The sequence below is a fragment of the Colletotrichum jinshuiense genome, chromosome 10 (assembly GCF_051148585.1).
Source record: "Colletotrichum jinshuiense chromosome 10, complete sequence".
Classification (NCBI taxonomy): Eukaryota; Fungi; Ascomycota; class Sordariomycetes; order Glomerellales; family Glomerellaceae; genus Colletotrichum; species Colletotrichum jinshuiense.
Window position 1 is genome coordinate 1947189 of NC_139303.1, and position 20442 is coordinate 1967630.

Below are 20442 nucleotides of genomic sequence, written 5' to 3' on the forward strand. Positions count from 1 at the left end.
TAATTTGTATAGCTTTTGACTAGGGGTACTAGTGACGAATACGCTGTGAGCTCGTTGGGGACAAGGTGTCTTGTTGAGCTGGCCAAAGTTGGTTACGCAGGTGGAACCTCTTAAGGCCGCATGTGGGCCGTGCAGAAAACCCCTTACATATCAGTATAGCCGGAAAAGACCTTCCCATTATGATATACAGCACAGTAGCTGGGCGTGTTCCAAGACACTAGCGCACATTGCCCCTCTTCAATCTGACAAGTTCAACTTCAGCTCATGCAGACCCGAGCCAACTCACCCTCGCGTCGAGCCTGCCTAGGCAGAAGCAGCAACCCCTCAGTCCTAACAGTGAAAAGGCTAGGTATAGATGTTGCTTTTAGGATGGGGCTCAGCCCGTAGTAAAGCAAGCTGAGTTTGGGCGAGCCATGCCTGACGACGCAATACCCCATGAGTCTTCGATGAGAAGTTAGATCTCTAGGATATTCACCGGTGGTCATCCAACCCAGCTCGAAGGAGCAGCCGAGAAGGGATCCCGATCTGATAATGGAGCAGACGAGAAAGGCTCTGGCTTGACATTAGACTGTTACATAGTGCAAGTGTGGTAAGTCACCATGAGAGCTGGAACTGGGTAAGCATCGGCGGGGGCTCTCTATGTCCTTTTTGGAAAAGAGGGGGGACGGGGCTCCTTATGGGCAACCTTGTATTCTGCACCTTCAACCTCCACCAACGCCTTCAATCCACCCCTCCCCAGTTGCTGGCCTTTTGACCCCCATGTTAGGCCACCACGTCGACTCCCTCCAGTTGTTGAACCAACCCATGGTATCACCCGTTTCATATTTCCTCCCGCAGTTGTCCCATTGCCACTGTGCCGCGTCATACCACTCGTCCACTGTTATGCAGCTGGCGACCTTGCACTTGTCGAATCGTCTTCCAAACTCATCCCACCTGCCGTGGTGCTTGAGGCGAGATGGGCCAGTCTCCTCGCACCAATAGTACAAGTGCTCGGGGAATCTTATTTGCACGTGTTGTCTGTTGCTGTGAATGCAGTTGCGGACGCATGCCGGAAGGTCGTTCCATGGGATGGCGCTTGGGCCAGCAAGGGCTGAGAGGACGAATGCAAAGAATATTGCGAGACGTGGTACAAGTTTCATTTTGACGGACTGTTCGATTGCTTCGGCAAAAAACGGCACAGAACTATCAGCACGTTCAGATTCTGGCATGTAAATCCAAGAGACGGAATTGGGCCACGTATATATACATATTGACGGCCACCTACATTCGCATTGGTTGCCATGCAGAAGTAAAACCTTGCATCAACACTGAGTTCATTCCTGCCAGCCGAGGTCCTGGTACTACCAGTTAAGTGACAAACTTCAATAGCTGCAGGCTACAGAGTTAAACGTGGACGTCAAAATGGCTGTGTTACTAATAATTCATTCACATTGCGAGAATTCTTAAGCATAATTCGGTTTACTAATAACGAAACTTTTCTTATGTGGGGATAGAATCACCCTATACTAATGTTGCTAGACAATGCCAGCGAGCAGACAGCACGGTGAACCAATCTTAAATTTCACTTCAAATTGCACCAAGAGAATATGTCTCCTATTTTCCAGCGACAGTCCGGTGCCAGAGTCGGGCTGCAAACAAGCCACACTTGGGTGGCAGGATAGCCAAAGTAGCTGACATGATATCCCACCCCTACCCTTTAACACGAAAACATAGTGCCAAAGTCCTTTTGTCTACCGTTCTGGATCTCGTAGAAGATGTGGACTGCGTAAAGCTGGGCGGGCAATTGCGCCATGACGTCGTGGAGGAATAAAATCAAACATTGAGGCAGTATAAAACTGGACAAGTGCGACAAAGAATAAAATGAGACAATAACACAATAAATCAGGATGCTCTATGAATATTTGCGGTTGACAGTCTTCTGCATAGAAGTACCCATGGTGTTGTATTTCTATATCTCCCATAGAACCTTGCAACGGCACACGCCAGCAGTTGAGACCACGGACTCCACCAACGGCATACAATCTTTCTCCCTCCGCTTGGTAGTGAATACAGCGCCTCATCCAAGCTGTTTGTTGGCTAGTGATGGGTTGCCGGCAGCTGATAAGTATCCCTTGCAGAGTCGCTTGGGCAAGGGTGGAACTGACCAACCGGGCTTTGGCTCGTAACAGTATGGTGATGGTAGGTGTGCTGCGGAGGGACTTTGGGGCGGGAGGGTTGACATTAGGAGGCTTGATTATAATTTGTGAAGTACTAAACATATCTGCTTCTCCGCGTTCTGGAAATAATTCGGACCTAAACGAAAATGAAGACTGGAAGGCTCGCAGCCTTGCCAGAAAATTTGATGATTGACGGAGCGAAGGGCGTGAACACAGCCACAGCTGAAAATGATGTCAGACACACTCTCGCTGCCTGCTGCTGATGCAGATCCCTTATCTTGGGTTAGGGAGTAATAAGCAAAGAGCCTGCAGATTCTGCATGATCGCTTGTCATCTTACATCAATTCCCTCAATTGTTTATTTCTTGATTTGATAGTTGATCACCACACAATATTGTGCAACATGGCTGAGGCTGTGGCGGCATTTTCTCTCGCAGCGAACGTGCTTCAGTTCGTCGAGTTCGCAAAGAAAGTCTTCGACAAGGGCTTGGAAATCCACCGCTCTGGAGGCACCGTACCTAATGACTTGAGAGATCTTCGCAATGCCGTGGCCAATCTTCAAGCCGCCTCGGGGCAGCTCCAGATTTCTCAGGCAGAACGCATGACGCTCTCGACACGGTATCAACAAGTTGTCAAAGTGTCTGACTCCTGTACCGAGAAATGCTCCGAGATACTGAAATCCTTGGACAGCATCGGGTTCAGAGACGAAAGAACCAGATGGGGCGCCATCGTCACAGCGTTCAAAGCGACATGGAACCAGAAGACGATCGACGACTTGAAGGCCCAAGTCACCACGTTGAGCGAAAGTCTGAATGTAGCTCTCCTTAATTCTCTACGGTATGTCTTTGACTAGCGGCTGGGAACTTCAGGTCAACCCAGTTTCCTTAATTCTGTGGCTTTCCTCATCTTTTTGGGACCAAATTCTGACTCAAGCAACCTAGAGACTATGCGATGAGGTCTGCAGAGCAACAGGAGCTCATTCTACAGAAATTGGGGATAGTGCAGGACAACACTGGCATCTTGAGCCGGCAATTTTCTGGAGGCGAAATTTCCTGGGATGCACCCGGCGATGCGGTGATTGACTTTGTCACACGAAATCTCGATGCCGATGCTATGGAGCGACAGCTCAGTGCGAAATCATTACGCAATGGCATGCTGCGACACATCACAGGCCCAGATAAAGGAGGCGAGTACATCGCAAAAAGGAGTTGCCCTGTTTTCAACATCCCTCGCGTTCGAAAAGAGGAGCTCGAGGCCGAGTTCTTGAACAGCTTCTACCATCCAGGCATGGACAGTCGTCGTTCTGGAATCGTAAACGCTCACGAGAAGACCTTGCGCTGGGTCTTCGATGATAATTCTCCTCAAGAAGATGGTCGAAAATGGTCCGACTTAAGAGAGTGGCTCAAGTCCGATGAGCCACTCTACTGGGTGACTGGAAAGGCAGGCTCCGGGAAATCAACTTTGATGAAATTCATATCTGATTCCGGGGAACTTGGTAATGATACACTTATCCAAGGACGCCCATCTTTTCCGAACGACTCAAAGGCGCAGTGCCACCGCTACCTGATTCAATGGGCCAAGCCACGCCCCCTGATTATAGCATCGTTTTACTTTTGGGCATCAGGAACGGCAATGGCCGCTTCACCGAGAGGTCTTTACATGTCCCTGATCCACCAGATCTTGAGGAGATGCCCCGAAGTAATACCCCAAGTATCCCCGATTCACTGGGAGTCCATGTGTCTGTTCAACGATCCAATCCATCGGCTTCCAGAAGATGAATTACGGAAGTGGCTCAATAGCACCATGAAAGCCGCTCAGGTAGATTACAACATCTGCCTCTTCGTGGATGGACTTGATGAGTTTTCAGGAGCACCTGAGAATCTGCTAAAGGTGTTCAAAGACTTAATTTCTCTACCAAATGTCAAACTCTGCGTTTCCAGTCGACCTTGGATTGTATTCGAAGATGACTTTCAGCACAGACCGAGCCTCAAACTGGAGGATCTCACCTTCCGGGATATCAAGGCATTTGTTACTGAACAGTTCGAGAATGATACTGGATTCCGTCGCTTAATGGAGAGAGAGCCCAGGTATGCAGGAAATCTCATTGAAGACATCACTAAAAAGTCCTCTGGGGTTTTCTTGTGGGTCAATCTGGTGGTCAGATCGCTTCTTACAGGCATGGGCCACGATGACAGAATGTCAGATATGAAGAAGCGTCTCGATCTCCTACCACCAGATCTGGAGAGATTGTACAGCGCCATTCTTGACACCTTGGACCCGTTCTATTTTGAGCACGCGGCCCAGTACTTCAAAATTCTGGAGGCCTGCGATGAGCCGCCGTCTCCCGTTCTGCTCTCCTTCGCTGACGAGGATGACCGTGATTTCGCCCTCAAACTGCCTCTTGAGACATACACGCAACAAGCTATTTCGAGTCGTACGGAGACTATACGACGCAGAATTAATAGTCGATGCAAAGGCCTGCTCGAGATTGCCTCGATCGATTCGTCAGACGACTCTGGGACTTGGCAAATAGTACAATACCTTCACCGGAGTGTCAAGGATTTCGTCGAAAGCCCGGCCGTGGGCGCCAAGCTTAGGGCGGCTGCGGAAACTTTCGATTGCCATATTCGTCTCTGCTCTGCGAATCTTGCCCTCGTTAAAACAACATCCAACCCCCGGTCTCGTATCGTCAAGTATGCTGCCCATTGTTTGGAAGAAGCTGCACTGGTCGAGAAAGAGAATCTGTCCAGCATGATTACGTTATTGAATGATCTACAAAAAACGACGGAACAGAAGTTTAGAAATGATCGCCTTGAAGAGTTCTACCAAATGGTCTCGGGCGTTGACAACCTTAGTCCCTGGCTGGAGCATTACTATGGATTCTCATTTTTGTCACTGGCAGTACACAAAGGTGTATCTGAGTACGTCAAGGTCAAAGCTACGCCTGGCTGCTTGGTGCTGCGAACAGATTCGCAGACTGTTGGGAGATTCAGAGAGAGTAAACGGTCTTGGGCCAAGAAATTGATCACAAGGCTCACCAAAGCGGCCGATGTAGGTGCTACGCGACCAGACGGTCACCTCTGGTGGCCACTCCTGCTCGATGCGACTTTTATACTGCCTCCCAAATTAGACATGGTAGCATGTCTTCTCCAACGAGATGCAGAAGTCAACTTCCAGTTCAAGGACGAAGGAACAACTGTTTGGGACGTTTTCATGGCAGCAATGCTAGTTTGTTGCTGTATGGGGAGTCGCAACGTTGAAGATGGATGGAATAACTGGATTCCCATCATGAAGTTGTTCATCGACCGCGGCGCAAGTATCAACAGGAGACATTTCAGCTTGGTAATGGCTGAAACAGAACGTTGCAGATGGCAAGGTATTAATAGGGAAGCTCTTTATCGATCTCTACAGAGCTTACATACAGACAATACGGATTCGGGCTTAGAAAGCTTACGGCAAGCCGCGACCAGTGTAGCTGGGCCGGCTGTCTAAAGTATAGGACATGTAGCCCGATAAACTTCAAGACACTTGAAAGCTCACACCGAGATTTTGACGGCACGGTTGAACAATTGGCATAAGTTGCGGAGCACAGCCTGTGTGGTCTCTTTCAGCAATGATGACAGACAGCAGCAGGCATGTTTGCCTGTACTGGCGGAACCTTTTAGTCATTGCCATATATGGTCACTGTCAGCCGCTGTTTCAGTAGGAAGGCAAATGAGCCTGTGAAAGATGGTGAGTAGTGTTGTTGCTCTTTGAAATCCGAGCCAGCGTCGTGTATCTGCTGCATTCGATCAATTTCTAGCTGCAGCGGTGACTCTGATCTTCTTTCCGGGGTCCAAGTGAAGCCTTGTTTCCTGTTCATCACTTCACCAGGAACAGCCGCTCCCCTTACTTACCTTACCATTCATCAGGCACCTCGGCAAAACCCTCTTTGAAAACCACCGTTAGGCCCCATCTCAAGTTTACAATTTTCTTCTCTGGCCGGTCAAAGAAATCTGCGCCGTGTTGATGTCACTCGCAATTTCCCTTCCTGCACTCATTTTCATTGCGCCTGCCGCATTTGCTGGCATCCACACCTCTTCCAATGCACCTTCCCCGAGGACAAACCCGACTTGGATTATTCGCAAACCCTCCCCCATCCCACCCTTTTTTTTTCTCTTTCTCATCATTTTCTTCTCCTCAATCCCAATTCCTGGGCTCGATTCTCCTTTACACATCCTCATCCAGCTACGACCCGCTGACTCAGCGTATTCACCATGCCGATCCACGTCACCGAAGAATGCTGGATGAAGTGGGAGCCTGTCATCGTGGAGCTCGCCGCGGATTACCAGTTTCCTGCGCAGAGCATGCAGGAACTCAATATTCTTCTCGCGCTATACAGCGGCGGAGGAATCACGTTTCGACCTATGAAGGACGATTGGAGATATGTCATCGACACCACCCGCTCGGGCGATACCATTTTCGACATCATTTCCATATGCGTTATCGCGCGGCAGAAGAATGGAAGCAAACGCAATGGGTGGATAATCACGCGCTCATGTGACATACACGGCAATGACAGAGCGGACAAGGTCGTCGAGGGTGGTGACCTGGCTTGGTTCAAAGTTACAAGCGATGGCCGCTCGAATCTACACTGTTGCAAAGTTGAATGCGATGGCCCATACCAAGTGCGTCGAGGGCACAGGTCGTGGGACAACACTCGGCTTTCCATCATTCAGCAGTCATACGGCCAAGAGGTTATCGAGCTTCGACGACAACTGCAAGAGATGACTACCAAGCTGTCAAAGAAGAGAAAGAGACCCGAGGTAACTGAAGAAGAGATCGAGGACTCTCACATCGTCAAGAAGCTGCGCATGTCAGTTCAGCAGCTGGAGCAGCGCAAGGCAAAGTACAAGGCTGGGAAGATGGAAGTTACAGCTGCCGCCCGCAACCTACAAGAGGAGATGGAAACCATGCGCGCCAGGTTTGAGGAGGAGATGAATGCCATGTGCACCAGCTTTGATGAGGAGAAGAATGCTATGCGCGCCAACTATGATGCGGAACGAATCAGCTTGCTCATGAAGAACGCGATTCAAGAAAACCAAATCCAAAACCAAAAGGCGACCATTGAGGACCTGCAACGTGGCGAAAAAAACAAGAGCACCACTCCTCGCCAGCTGCAAGACCAGCTCATGGAGAGGAAAGATATAGGCTCCGGCACTGGGTCCCCTTCCACACCTCGGAGTAAAGATATGAAACGGGAGGTCGGCTACCTGCGCGGAAAGGAGCAGTACCGCAACGTCAACATACACTTCAGCTCCGCGAGGTATGAGCAAGCTCTGCAAGCCAGGGGTTCCCCCTCCAGACGAAGTCAACGCCGATATAAAGCGATCAAGGCTGAGTCTTCGAATGAAAGGGCTTAGTTATTCAAATTTGCAAATCAGATCGCGCAACCGGACAGGGATATTTGCTTCAACAGTCCCACAGACATGATTTGGCAGAAAGCGAGCCGTTGACAAAAGGATCATCGACATGCCTGGGATACATGTAGTTGGCCCTGCTTGGGTATTACATCAAATTTTGCGCAGTCTGCGAACCGACGTCGTATTTAAGATGTCAGCTCAACACCATGAAGCTGGCGAGGGATACGAGAGGGTGATATGGAGGCGTCAAAAGGGAAGCTCTACTGAAGAGGTCTGTAAAAGATTCCCATCTTCTAGGGTTAGAGAGACACGTCGATATTATGGAAGAAACGAGGAAAACAAGGCTTTTGGGGTATTGATTCGTCATGGGCAGGGGTAGCATCAGGCAAAGGAGCTGTGGAAGAAACCAGCCCAATATCACTTCCTCGGATTTCGTTGTCGGGAACGGATTTTCTTGTATGCATTCACGACATCCTGTAGTATAGCATGAGGCGTTGACACGGCAGATAGCCCCCTCTGATTTGGAGGATCGAAAACCTTTCTCAGCTCTTCTGCAACTTCGTGTGACGATATGATAGCTCCCAGCAGCATGTGGCGAGTACACGATCAAGACCAAAGGTAACAGTAAAAAAATAGTCATCAATTTTGAGCCGAGTCACGTTGATATAAAACCCCAAACGCCATTCCGAACCCATGCAGCCCAGTCCAGCCCAGCCCTTCATATGCAGAAAATCGCCCTCCCCAGTTCGCTCCAAATCTATGCGGAAGCCTCAACCCTTTGCGCTCCCTCGTCCTTCTTCCTCTCCGCGGCCTGCCCGTCAGAAACCTTCAACCCGTCGACGCCCGCCACGATGCCCGTAAACGGACAGACGCCGCCGCCGCCGGCGCTGTTGGGCCGCGGCAGCCGTGACGGCGACTTTGGCCCGCCGGCGACGGTCTCCTCGTCGGACTCGCTCTCTAGGATCTTGCGGCCGTGCAGGTAGCCCTCCTCCTCGATGTCGGGCTCCTCGCCGTCGCGCCGGAACTCGGCGCCGTCGCGGACGTGCCACTTGGCCATGAGGTCGTTCTGGATCCAGATGACCTTGCCGAGGGCCTTGACGAGGGCGACCTTGCGCTGCATGGGCAGGCGCGGGTGGGAGAGGATGGCCTCGGTCATGATGTCCTGGATGAAGGAGAGGCAGGCGCCGAGGTGGATGTACTCGATGTGCAGGGGGTGTTTGCGGCCGAGGCCGACGTGCATCATCCTGTTCGTGCCGTGTCAGTATTTCTGGGATTCGGTGGTTGTGGGGTGATGAAAAGGGGGGGGGGGACTTACCCGACCTTGTCGAGGTACTCCCAAAACTCCATCTTGCTCGGGTCGGAGCACAGCTTGGCGAGGTAGGCGCGGAGGAACATCTTGCGGTGCAGGATCTGGGGCGAGTTGTCGTCGGGGATCTCGTCCATGGGGCCCTCGAAGCTGGTGGAGCGGGTGGTGAAGGCGCGGGCGGTGATGTCGTACTGCAGCAGCTTGTGGTAGACGATGTTGACGACGGCGGGGATCAGGGCCTTGACGTATTTCGCGCCCGAGATGAGGGCCTCGATGTCCTCTGGACGGCGTCTTGTCAGCTGGTTCCGGCGTACCGAGAAAGGGAGTAGGGGTTAGGGAGGAGGAGGAGAGGGGGCCAAGATGGCATCCTGGAAGGATGCTGTCAGAGGGGTGCACGTACTGCTGCTGAAGTCGAGGAAGCTGTGCAGGTAGCGAATGCGGGCCTCGAGGTCTGTGTACAGCTCCTCGCGGTCGATGTGGTTCATGTGCCTCAGGAGACCCATTTTGGCGGTTTGCGACTTTTGGTCTCTGTGTGGATGAGAGGATATATTCAGTCCCAGTTGATCAAGTATACTGATTTCTTGGCCGTCGTCGTCAATGTAGGCCTTGCCCTCGAGAACGATCAAAACAGGCAGTTATATCAATGTCGTCGGTTTCGTTGCGGCGGTCGTTGGGTGGGTAATGAGTAATGCTCGAGATGTGAATGGTTCCCTACAGCAAAGCACCTTCTTCAGACCAAACCAGGGGAAAAAGGGACCCCGCGATATTTCAATGGAGGTTCCGCCGCCGGTTCCCGGGAGGGCGGCCAGAACCCGGCCCTGCGTCATCATGCGCCGAGAGGAATCGAGTGAGCCGATTTCTGGCGTCTGGTGTTGCTCGTCGTCGACGGGCTGAGGAACCGACTGATGGTGGTCTGATGTCGTTTGCGCGAGAGAGAGTCGCGCCACACCACTGGGTACCCGGACCGGGGGGCATCGTCCACTGCGGGGGGATTGCATTTAGTGGGGAGGGGGATGGAATGAGACGAAATAGTGTGCATGAGGCCCTGTCATGGAGAGATCGGAAGGGCAGGGGGCCTGGGCCGCCGCAAGATGCCGAAACCGTACATGGCCTGTGGTCCTGCTGCCACCCCGTGAGGGCCGTAAACGCCCGAACGCCAGGGCGATTTCCGAATTGTCGGATGATTCCTGGAGGCTGCGGCCTGAAGTGGTGCTGTTGCGCAGGTGTGGGCTGGGCTGAGATCTAGGCGCGCCGGCGCGGATCCGCTGGAAATGGCAGGGCTCTCGGGCTGACATACACGCCTATTCCCAGGGGGTCGTGGTCATGGCCGGTTGGTTTCCCTGCACATCACATCATGTTTGGATCGCTCGTGCATGCATCTGCCAAATCCCGCCATTGTGTTTCGGCACGGGTTAGAGAGGAAAAAAGAGGAACAAGAAGAAAAGCCACATTCGGAACCTTTGCTCAAAGAAATGCATTTTCCACTTCTTGCATACTGGATGTTTGGGTTTTTTCCCCCAATCTCACTTTTTGAACTACCTCTCGGCCTCACAAACGGCCCTTCCCGCCCTCTCCATCCGACTTTCCGGCACCGGCGTCGCCAGCGTCCTCGTCTCGGCGATTTTGCTCCTCAACTCCCTTCTCCATGCTCCGAGCGTAGCTGTCCTGGAGCTTCTGGTTGGCTTCCAGCGTCTTCCGAGCCTGCTCCCGCTGCTCGGGCGTGGCCGCCTCGCTATTCATGATGGCGCGCAGCATGTGCGGCGGCGGGAAGCAGCCGGGCATCCTCAGATGGGTGGTCGTTTGTCTGTTTGATGATGATTGCGCTTTCGTGTTCGGGCCCAATCTCCCCAGCCTTTTGAAAGTGGCAGATGTGATTGTGGTCAAGCCCGCGGTGTTGTACATGAATCAGAGCTTAATGGTGAAATGTACGAAGCGTCGTCGACATTGAATGGTGACGGGCTGCTTTTGGGCTCCTCTGATGATGTAATCAACTGCGATGGCGTATGATCTGTGTTTGTTGGTTGGTGGCGGGACACCCCGCGCCGGTCGTGGAACCATGACAATATGGAAAGACAAGCCACATGTAGCTCTTTCTGTGGTGTGAACGTAAAAGAAAACAAGTGAATTACTAGACCCCTCCCAGGAGGATGGAATAAACGCCCCCCTTTCTACACCATTCAGTCAAAGCCACTGCTGAAGAATAGGAAGGGGTTTCTGGACTCCCGCACGGCGAGGCACCGCCGATGTCATCGTCCATGATCAGCGCAAAGGTGTTATGTACACTCATAAATCACTACTGTTCTGGTAAACAGGAAGCATCCCCGCCATGACCTGGCATGATGGCCTGCCCCCCGCCAGAGCTGGATCTCGGCAAGGTAGCACCAGATCGAGCCCACCCCCTTCCCTCCCACGTTCCCGGAACTGTCCCACATTGGCATAGATAGTTCCTCTCCCCCCCAAGTATGTACCCTAGATCCTGGGCTCACTTTGGACGAGACGCGTGGGGGAAGGGGGGTTACTACCTGGCTCATACGATGTCACTCCCGCCCCGGGAACTCGGCATGTTTACTTGTCCTATTCCGGATCTTTCTGCGGCACTCGAATCTACTATATTCTTCAGTAAAAGACAAAAGGCCCGCCGCCATGATTTCTAGTCTCTACTGCTGGATCTAGATAAACCATACACCCCACACCCGCACGCCATCCCCCCCCCCCCCCCCCCCCCCCGCTCTGGCGCTCGCCTCTATAGGGGGCTTGTGTTCCTCCGCATCACTATGCCTCAACAGTGACAGTCCCATCGGTCCCCGGTCGCGGCGCGCCCGTCGACTTCTTCCCCATGAACCCGCCCGAGACGAGATTCAGCGCCGTCGCGAACGGGTCCCCGCCCGTCTTGGTAGCCGCGGGCAGCCCGGCCGCCACGAACGCCTGCTCAAAGTCCCTCTGGATGTCCTCGAAACCCTCGATGCCCACCGACACACGGATCAGGTCTGGCGTCACGCCGCCCTTGATCTTCTCCTCGTCCGGAAGCTGCTGGTGCGTCGTCACCCACGGGTGGATGATGAGCGTCTTGGCGTCGCCGACGTTGGCCAGGTGCGAGCAGAGCTTGAGGTTGTCGACGACGGAGCGGATTTGGTCAATGTTTCCGGCCTGGAACACAAACGGGGTCTTAGCTGACTGACTTCTCTCACACACCGCCTATGCACAGCTCTCAAGGGGGGAAAGGGGGGATGCTACTTACCACGCCAAAGGTCAGCACGCCACCGGCGCCGTTGGTGAACACCTTCTTGGTGTACTCATAGTCGGGGTGCGACTTGAGGCCCGGGTAGAGCACCCAGTTGACGCTGGGGTGCGCCTCGAGCCACTCGGCCAGCTTCTGCGTGTTCTCCGTGTGTCTCTGGCCCCTGAGGGCAAGCGTCTCGAGGCCCTGGAGGAAGAGCCAGGCGTTGAAGGGGCTCAGGCATGGCCCGAGGTCGCGCATGCTGTCCATCCGCACCTTGGCCGAGAGCGCCTTGTACCCGTACGTGTCCCAGAACTTCAGGCCGTGGTACCCGTCGGCCGGCTCAGTGAAGCCCGGGAACTTGCCCGACGCGCTCCAGTCAAAGTGGCCGCCGTCGATGACGATACCGCCCATCGAGGTGCCGTGGCCCCCGATCCACTTGGTGGCCGAGTGGGTCACGATGTCGGCGCCTTGCCTGATGGGCTGGCACAGGTACCCGCCCATGCCAAAGGTGTTGTCAACGATAAGGGGGATGCCGTGCTTGTGCGCCACGTCCGCGATGGCCTTGATGTCCGGGACGCTGTGCTTCGGGTTGCTGATGGTCTCGATGTAGACGCACCGCGTGTTCTCGTCAATGGCCGCGTCGATGTCGGCGGGCTCGTTGCCAACCACCCACTTGACGTCGATCTTGAACTTCTTCATGTACACCCGGAACTGGTTGTAGGTGCCGCCGTACAGCCAGCTGGTGCTGACGAAGTTGTGGCCGGGGTCGCAGCACTGCGTCAGAGCCATGAACTGGGCGGCGTGGCCGGAGGATGCGGCGACGGCACCGACGCCGCCTTCGAGCATGGCCATTCGCGACTCGAAGACGGTGTTGGTCGGGTTGCCCATGCGCGTGTAGACATATCCATCCTTGCTCCATGCAAACTTGCTGGCGCCATCTACATTCCGTGTCAGTCAGGGAGTCTTTTCGGTCTATACTGGGCCATCAAAGGGCTGGTGGGAAACGGACCAGCGGCGTCGGTAAAGTTGTAAGCAGCTGTTTGGTACAGAGGTACGGCCCTCGAGCCATTGACCGGGTCGGGCTCCTGGCCACCATGAACCGCAAGCGTCTCAAAGCTCGGTTCCCTAATTGGTCAATGTGTCAGCTCGTGAAGAGATCAAAAGCCGATCGGGCTTCTCACCAGTCCACGTTGCTCAGAGATCCAGAGACGGGCATTTTGAACGGGTGAAAAAAAATTGGTTTGAGGGGGGTGGTATTCTAAAGTCGCGGTCTTGTTCCTAATCCAACTCCAAAGCTGTTGAAACTGTCGCTCCAACTCGTAGCATCCATCACGGCAGACGCAAATCTTAAATGCTCCCAAACGCCCGTGAAGAAACCCCATCAAGTTCGTTTCAATCGTTCGATTCCTTCCAGACCGGTGCACAGATAGCGGTCATGTTGCAGGAACGGAGTTGATCGATTCCTCCGGTCTTTGCTGATAAGTGAGCAAACCCCGCAAACCCCCCTTTCTGCCCGCGTCCCCGAGGCTCCACCGAGAGCCAGCATTCAGATCCCAACGGTTGGCCGTCAAACGCCGCGAGATCCAACCTGCGGTTGGCCTGCAGGTAAGCTGCAGAGAGACGGGATAAGACTGGAGAATACTGGAGAATACTGGAGGTAGCACTGCAGATCGGGCCATTTCTAGACCGGGCTTTCAAACATCATGTTGGGCTCGATAACACTCCGGATTTGGTCTGCAGCAGGACATTAGCATGCGTAATGCGACGCATCAACAACCGAGGTACCAATATTGAGGGGTTTCTTACCGCGCATCCCGCCGAGCGCTTCAAATGCAGTGGCATAATTCTCCAGCGTCGCGGAGATTGATGCCAGACCCGTCTGCAGGCGCATGAGGAGGCTCTCCACCATCGGTGTGGCCAATGCGTTCTCTGGGTACATGGCCTTTGTCTTGTGATTGACCATTAGCAGGGCGTAGGCACACTGCATGGCGCAGCAAGCGAAGGAAGGCATGGTCCTCGGGCAAACGATTGTCGATGTGGGTGACAGGTAACAGGGGGCAGGGCACAGCTGGCCATACGGGTTGGGGTACGGAAGATCGTCAAACGACTGGGCAATGTTGATAGCTGCCTTGAGGCAGATCTTGGCCGACTGATGGCTGCTAAATGGGAACGAGGAGGGGGAATTTCCATTGGGCGAATGTTCCGAGTGAGGCGACCTCTTTCCAGGCGGGGTCGTGGATCCGTTCGATCCAGCCACCGGCGGTGACGGCAGGGTCACCATGGAGCTGCATGAGCACGAAGGCCACGTTCGTAGCTGCATGTTGCTGTCGTCGTCGGATTTGGACTTGAGGTCACAGTGCTTTCCGGAGAACACGGGCATGTCAAAGAAGGCGCAGTATCGGTGTAACTTGATTCGAGCACTAACTACGGTCAGCATCGGGGCCCCTGGCCCGGAAGGATTTACTTGCCTGTTCAGCTTGATTCGAGCCATGCACCTGAGGGAGCGGGAAACAACCTCTTCGGTAGGATCAAGCGGCGTCGTCGTCGTCGACTGCAGTATCCACGAGTCGGCGACTGCGTTGAGGGGCTCGAGATACTGCTCCATCTCCTTCATCCGTGTGTAGATGCGTGTCATGTCACTGCCGGATTTGACCGCCTTATTGAGCTCGATGACGAACTGAGTGGCCGAAAGGATCGCTTGCTGGGCTTGGATATACACGGCAAAGGCCTAAAAGGCAGTTAATCTCTGCGATCATTGGCTGGCCATGCTACCTACGTCAGGGTCTGACTGTACCACAGGGTACTTCGACGTGTAACTAGGAGTGAATACAGAAAAGGTGGGCTCCTCGGCGTTGTCAGCTTTCTTCTTCGGGAGGATGAAAATGGAATAGAGTGCATACCGTATTGCTAACGATGGATCCTTGACAGACACAGATGTACTACGACATCACCGTTAGCGAAGATAACTTCAGTGGGAGTATCAGGGGCCGCACCGTCATCCACCAAACCCTGCGCTTGGTCTCGGCGAAGGGATCGTTGTCGTCGGTGCAGGTATGCAACGATAAAGACATGGCGGAAACTAGCGCCTGGCCTGCCCTGGACTGCATCTTCTTCAAGTTGCCCCGTTGCGCATACTCGTACACACTGAGAATGTCCAGGGCAATGATAGTCTCCAGTTCTGTCGGCACAGCGGGATGGAATTGCTGCCTGGGAAAGTCGTCCGGGGACTCATTCAGGGCTTTCGGTGGCTCGATTGAGGAATCGGGTATTTCGGACTCGATCTCAATGCTCTCGATGGCGCATTGTGCCAAGTACTGTGCATATCTCCGGCGGAAGACGACGGACTCCTTGTTTAGATGGTTGGTGTCGTTGGAACATGGGACCAGGGCGAGGATGGCAGAAATGGCCAGGCTGATGGGCGTTGATGGCTGGTATTCATCCTGGAAACCATCTGTGTCGTTTTGGAAATGCGGCACGGCCTGGTCCATGGGCAGGCCAGCAGGCGGGGGGAGAATCGGGAAAAACGGGTGGATGAAGATGTAATAGGCATCGAGGCTATTAGGGCCATGAGCACATAGCAAGAAAAGAAGGCGCCAATAGCGGCGACGACACTTACATGGCTTGGTCACTCTTGTACGTCCTGGCGACGGGGACCGGAGGTGTCGGAAAGCTGAAAGAGTTTTCGGAAGCACTCTCACCGCTTGTGCTTCCTGGCACGCCTGACATGAACAGCGTGTCGAAGATGAAATCGCTGTCCTGGAAGAAGTCCTGCAGCTGCTTCAAGCCGGCACCCGGATCGATGTAGTTTTGCACATCAATGGCTGAGCAGACAATCAGCGTGGTCTCCCGACACAAAATTCACAGGCAATGAATGACTCACGATCTTGCTGGGCGACCTCGTCGGGCGGCATCTCGCCGTTGAAGGCCAACGCCTGCTGGGCGAGCTCGTCGACAGGGCGCGGCTTCCGCCTCACACGAGCGCCGCCTCTCCTGCTGGGCTTGTAGACGCATTCGCGTCCTCTACCTTTGCACTACATTACGTCAGCCGCGATGTCTCGCGGGTACAAGGGCGTCGACGCCATTGTCTCGGAGCCGGGACAAAATGCTTACACTAGCACATGGAGTCGATCCATCGCATCGTGTTCGTGAAGCTCGACTGTCCAAAAGTGAGCTACAACATCATACCTCGACCGGGAGGTGAGCTTGGCGTGATAGGGGACGACTTGGGCCAATGCACGATATGACCCGCCGAGGCGGGCATATGGCGAATGGTGCAGTCGAAGGAACGAAGGAACGAAGGAAGGAGGAAGGTTACTAAGACATACCAAGCGAGACAGGCGATCTTGACGGGAGGAGTCGCAAACTTCTTCTTGGCTGCGGAAGCCGGGACGGGGACGGGGGGCGCTACGGCTTCTGTCATGGTGCTCATGGCCGAGGGGAAAGATATGGCGGGCAGACAAGATGGAGTGGTGTCAGCCGTGTTGGTAAGAGACGGACGGCAGCGGGGGGGCGAAAGACGAGGCCAGCCAGCAAGCCTCCCGGGCCGATCGGGCAATGACACACACGGAGCGGGCGGCGGAGGGATGCAAGTCTGGTCTCTGGGTCTGATCTGCTGTGGTGGGTTGAGAGCGACGTCTGGTCTAGTACGGCGCGGATGTGCCCAGTGACGCCGGGAGGAAACGTAATAAATTGGAGTGAGCGGGATGGATGGACGACGAGAGGGAGGCGTGGTGGATGATTAGCAGCAGCAATGGGCCAGAGCCGGAGATTGAGCAGCCAATGCTGAGGGACGTGTTGACGGCTGCTGGTGCGCGGCGGGCAGTGGCGAGGGGTGGCGGGGGGCTTGAATCTGAATCGGAATCGCTCTCGCACTCGCGGTTGGGGGCGCGGTGCTGGTGGCGGTGCTGATGCTGATGCTGATGCTGGAGCTGGAGCTGGAGCTGGACCAGGTGCTGGCCCAGGTGCTGGCGATACAAATGCAGGTGCTTTACTTGGGCATGTGGAGGGGCAAAATGCGGCGACTGGGTGGGATTTGTAATGGGAGGGCGACACGACCCGGGCGACAGTCTGGCAGACAAAGAGAAGAGTGGGGGGGGCGAGAACAAAAGGCGGATCGTTCGATCGCGGCAGGGCTGGGACGGGAGCGAGCGACGAGTAATTATTCGAGGGATTTGTTCCTGGCCGTCCCTCTTTTTTCCTTTTCCTCTTTTTTTTCTTGCTCGTTTTCCCTGACCCTCCCCACCCTCCTTCTCTCCTCCAGGCTCGTTCGGGAGTTGAGCATGGAGAAGGCCATTCCCGGGGTCGAGGCCCAGTGGAGGCCGCTATGGGGCATATCCGGCTTAGGCGAGTGATTCGGCCAATCGAATGCGAGGGGGGTATGTTTTCCCGACACGCCCCCTTACTGTGTATAGTGCGTACATGCTGCTATGCATGTATTTGTAGCTGGGACCCAGAGTACGATACGTACCGTAGCCAGTGTAGTGTAGTGTACATACACTACGGCGAACGGCGAATGGTACGTGCATGGTGCAGTGTACCGCTAGTGTATGGAAGTACCTGTAATGTGGAGGTACCCGCGTATGTACAGCCATTCTTTACCTCACACAGTACGTACCGCCCCCATCTCTGCTCCTGCTCCGACTCAAGCTCAAGCTCAAACTCAACATTCAGCTTCAGCTCCAGCGCTGTCTATCTGTCTCTATCTCTACCTATGTGTCTCCCTCCCTGCTGCGGTCTTGCCCGTCATCTCTGACCTCGTATGCAGTATCGTAGTCAGCAACGTCAGGCCTCCCCCACGTCATTAGCACCACACCTACCTCTAAGCAGCACACAACTCGTACGAGATGTCGGGGAGCGGGAGTGACGCGGCTGCAATTACCGCCTATACAGCCAACGAAAGGAGGCAGCCTCTTTGAAACCGCGTCTCAGCACCACGAATCATTCATATTTTGCTTCGTTGTCCTACGGCCATCCATCACCGAAGCCAAAGGTGGCTGCTTTATCACTGTCCAAGTCCGAAACAAATACTCGTCTCTCTCCCTTGGGATGCGCCCGTTTTGTGATGAAGCGTCTCTTGTTGAAATTCAACTGGTTCGATATTACTGGTACATGCCCTGCCATCCCATCTCCGTCATTTCCATCAACCGACCGTTCTTCGGATTGTCGGCACAAACAGCCGCGTCCAGCCCTTTCTTGACTCTTGAGCATTCCTTTGAGCAAACCCGATGAAGACGCGACACTTGCCGACAGACCGACTTTGCATATGCATTGCCTAAAGCTTCACAGACTTTTGGCCGCCACCAACCAGCTTTCCACTCCCGTTCCTGGATCGCGGTTCTGTGCCAGCCCTGGTGCCTCGCGACATGCAAACACAGAATTCGAGTCAGGTTCCATAAAAAATAGAATGCAGGGCGACGCTATCCTGGTCTCTCCGCACTGCACCCCGCTGTCTACACACGCACACTCCCACGCAACGCCCGCACGCACGCGCGCCGTCTCAGCTGTTGAACACAACGCTGGTGCCGGACCTGGTGTTGACCGACAACGAACTAGATAGCCTGTCAGCTTCTGGTCGGCAGAGATGCAGGCTAGTCCCTCTGCCCGCCTGTCACCGTTCTATTCATGGACCACTTACAAGACGTCTGGCCGGGAGTAACTGCCAACTGGGTCGAAATCGAGCTGTCGGGCGCCGTTAGCTTGGGGAATCCATCGACTGGCCAGAGCAGCTTGAGCGCGTGGCATGGGCCTACCTTGGATTCCGTAATGTCCGCCATTCTCAGGTCGGCGTAGACGATGTCTTCCTTGTCCCACACGGGCTCGGCGAGGAACGTTCCCAATGGTCCGACAATGCATGTGCCGCCGTGGTTGACAATGTCATCCGGCTCCCACTGCCCTCCATCAGGCCGCCGGTCAGGGTCTTCGGCCGTGAACGGCGGATAGTCGGACGGGAAGTCTGAGACCCTGACCATCGAGTTGACCGACACCACGAAGCAACGTCCCTCCTTGGCAATGTGCTGCATCGACGCCGTCCAGGTTTGCAAATCATCGGCGTGGGGCGCGAGATAAATTCTGTCGCCAAGGTTACTGGCGTCAGCGCTGGCTTCCAATTGCGCATCTTTTCCCTCAGATTTAAACGGCTTGTTGACTTACTCGATGCCTTGTTGGTGCAGCGCCATACGAGCGGCTGGCATATAGTTCTCCCAGCTGTGTCTGCGTTAGCATGTGTCTTACCCCACGCCCACCAACAAGTTCGGGCAACCAACCAGATCAGGCTTCCCACTTTTCCCACATCCGTCTGGGCCACCTGAAGGCCGTCGCCAGCGCCTCTGCCCCACACCAGTCGTTCAGCCGCCGTCGGGATCAGCTTACAATTGTCAGTCCAGTAACCAATTGGTAGAGCGTTGAAATGTTACCTTGCGGCGTTTGTACACTATCTTCCCCTCCCGGTCGAGCAACAAAGCAGTGCAGTAAAGCGTACCACCTGCCTTCTCGATGATGCCTACCTGCAACAGGACATTGTTTGCTCTGGCCACCTCCGACAGCCTGTCAAATGCGGGGGAGGGGACCTCGACGGCCGAATCACAGTACTTGGCGTACCACTTTCGTCCTGATAACGATTAGCTTAAATTTTGCCCCTAGTAGCCTATGCTCTGTAGCTACCTCGTGGCTCTCGTGCGCCAATCGTCGTATCGAAACTGTATCGCCATGGGTACGCGGACAGGAAAGCTTCACTGCGCGTGTACAAGCATGTTACCACTCCAAGTTCAGCAGGTATACGGGTACCAATGGAGTACTTACGGGAACACCACAAGGTCCGCGCCGGCCTCTGCAGCTTCCGTCGTCAGCTTACTCAGCTTTTGCAGGCTCTTCTCCAAATCAAAAGAGACTGGAGCCGCCTGGACGGCTGCAACCTTGACAATCGGACGAGTGGAGGCCATTGTCGTCATATGCTATATCAAGCTTGGATGATACCGGATCAAACACTCCAAGTACAAACATTTGGCGGGCTTTTAAGGCACTCCCCACGCAGGTCATGTTTTGAGTCATAGCTAAATCGCTCAGCAAGTCTAACTGCAATTGTTGCTATGACTCTCTCTGTACGCGGGTTCGACCGGATGGTCCATCTGCATGCGGCATGCGCCGGGAAGGGTGGTTGTCGATACCGCACGGTCTGGAGCATCGGGGTTGTGGCTCAAACCCCGGCATGATTTCAAACCCCGACGATAGCGGATCTTGATCCTTCGACCATCACCTCTCGATTGAGGAATGATAGGGATATGCTACGGAATTAAGCAGCCAAGCAGCATTGCGAAGTTATCAGATTACAAGACCGTGTCGCGAAGTAGGGGAGGTGGGACTA

The 20442-nt window shown here is 54.3% G+C and overlaps 7 protein-coding genes across 7 annotated transcripts; 2 read left to right on the plus strand and 5 right to left on the minus strand.

Moving 5' to 3' along the window:
* Positions 1–2558: 2558 nt before the first annotated feature.
* EsH8_X_000478 (uncharacterized protein) lies at positions 2559–5157 on the plus strand (the record flags this gene model as incomplete). The annotated part of the gene is made up of 5 exons (XM_083274566.1): positions 2559–2992; positions 3097–3650; positions 3701–3893; positions 4135–5076; positions 5124–5157. The coding sequence occupies 5 exons, from the start codon at positions 2559–2561 to the stop codon at positions 5155–5157; spliced, it is 2157 nt and encodes a 718-aa protein (XP_083119958.1).
* A 1254-nt stretch (positions 5158–6411) lies between these two features.
* Positions 6412–7557, plus strand: EsH8_X_000479 (uncharacterized protein; the record flags this gene model as incomplete). The annotated part of the gene is made up of 1 exon (XM_083274567.1): positions 6412–7557. One exon carries the CDS (start codon positions 6412–6414, stop codon positions 7555–7557), a length of 1146 nt encoding a protein of 381 aa, XP_083119959.1.
* Positions 7558–8314: 757 nt separating this feature from the next.
* EsH8_X_000480 (Protoglobin-domain-containing protein) lies at positions 8315–9366 on the minus strand (the record flags this gene model as incomplete). The annotated part of the gene is made up of 3 exons (XM_083274568.1): positions 8315–8801; positions 8873–9143; positions 9264–9366. 3 exons carry the CDS (start codon positions 9364–9366, stop codon positions 8315–8317), a joined length of 861 nt encoding a protein of 286 aa, XP_083119960.1.
* A 1045-nt stretch (positions 9367–10411) lies between these two features.
* Positions 10412–10645, minus strand: EsH8_X_000481 (uncharacterized protein; the record flags this gene model as incomplete). The annotated part of the gene is made up of 1 exon (XM_083274569.1): positions 10412–10645. The coding sequence occupies one exon, from the start codon at positions 10643–10645 to the stop codon at positions 10412–10414; it is 234 nt and encodes a 77-aa protein (XP_083119961.1).
* A 990-nt stretch (positions 10646–11635) lies between these two features.
* On the minus strand, positions 11636–13299 carry EsH8_X_000482 (O-acetylhomoserine aminocarboxypropyltransferase/cysteine synthase family protein; the record flags this gene model as incomplete). Its single annotated transcript, XM_083274570.1, has 4 exons — positions 11636–12010; positions 12102–13021; positions 13093–13208; positions 13265–13299. 4 exons carry the CDS (start codon positions 13297–13299, stop codon positions 11636–11638), a joined length of 1446 nt encoding a protein of 481 aa, XP_083119962.1.
* Positions 13300–13764: 465 nt separating this feature from the next.
* EsH8_X_000483 (uncharacterized protein) lies at positions 13765–16512 on the minus strand (the record flags this gene model as incomplete). Its single annotated transcript, XM_083274571.1, has 10 exons — positions 13765–13817; positions 13890–14503; positions 14552–14811; positions 14860–14928; positions 14984–15022; positions 15077–15638; positions 15700–15904; positions 15964–16114; positions 16194–16239; positions 16409–16512. 10 exons carry the CDS (start codon positions 16510–16512, stop codon positions 13765–13767), a joined length of 2103 nt encoding a protein of 700 aa, XP_083119963.1.
* A 2067-nt stretch (positions 16513–18579) lies between these two features.
* EsH8_X_000484 (carbon-nitrogen hydrolase family protein) lies at positions 18580–20020 on the minus strand (the record flags this gene model as incomplete). The annotated part of the gene is made up of 8 exons (XM_083274572.1): positions 18580–18631; positions 18718–18761; positions 18833–19151; positions 19233–19286; positions 19346–19446; positions 19496–19689; positions 19743–19813; positions 19881–20020. 8 exons carry the CDS (start codon positions 20018–20020, stop codon positions 18580–18582), a joined length of 975 nt encoding a protein of 324 aa, XP_083119964.1.
* Between the last annotated feature and the right edge of the window lie 422 nt (positions 20021–20442).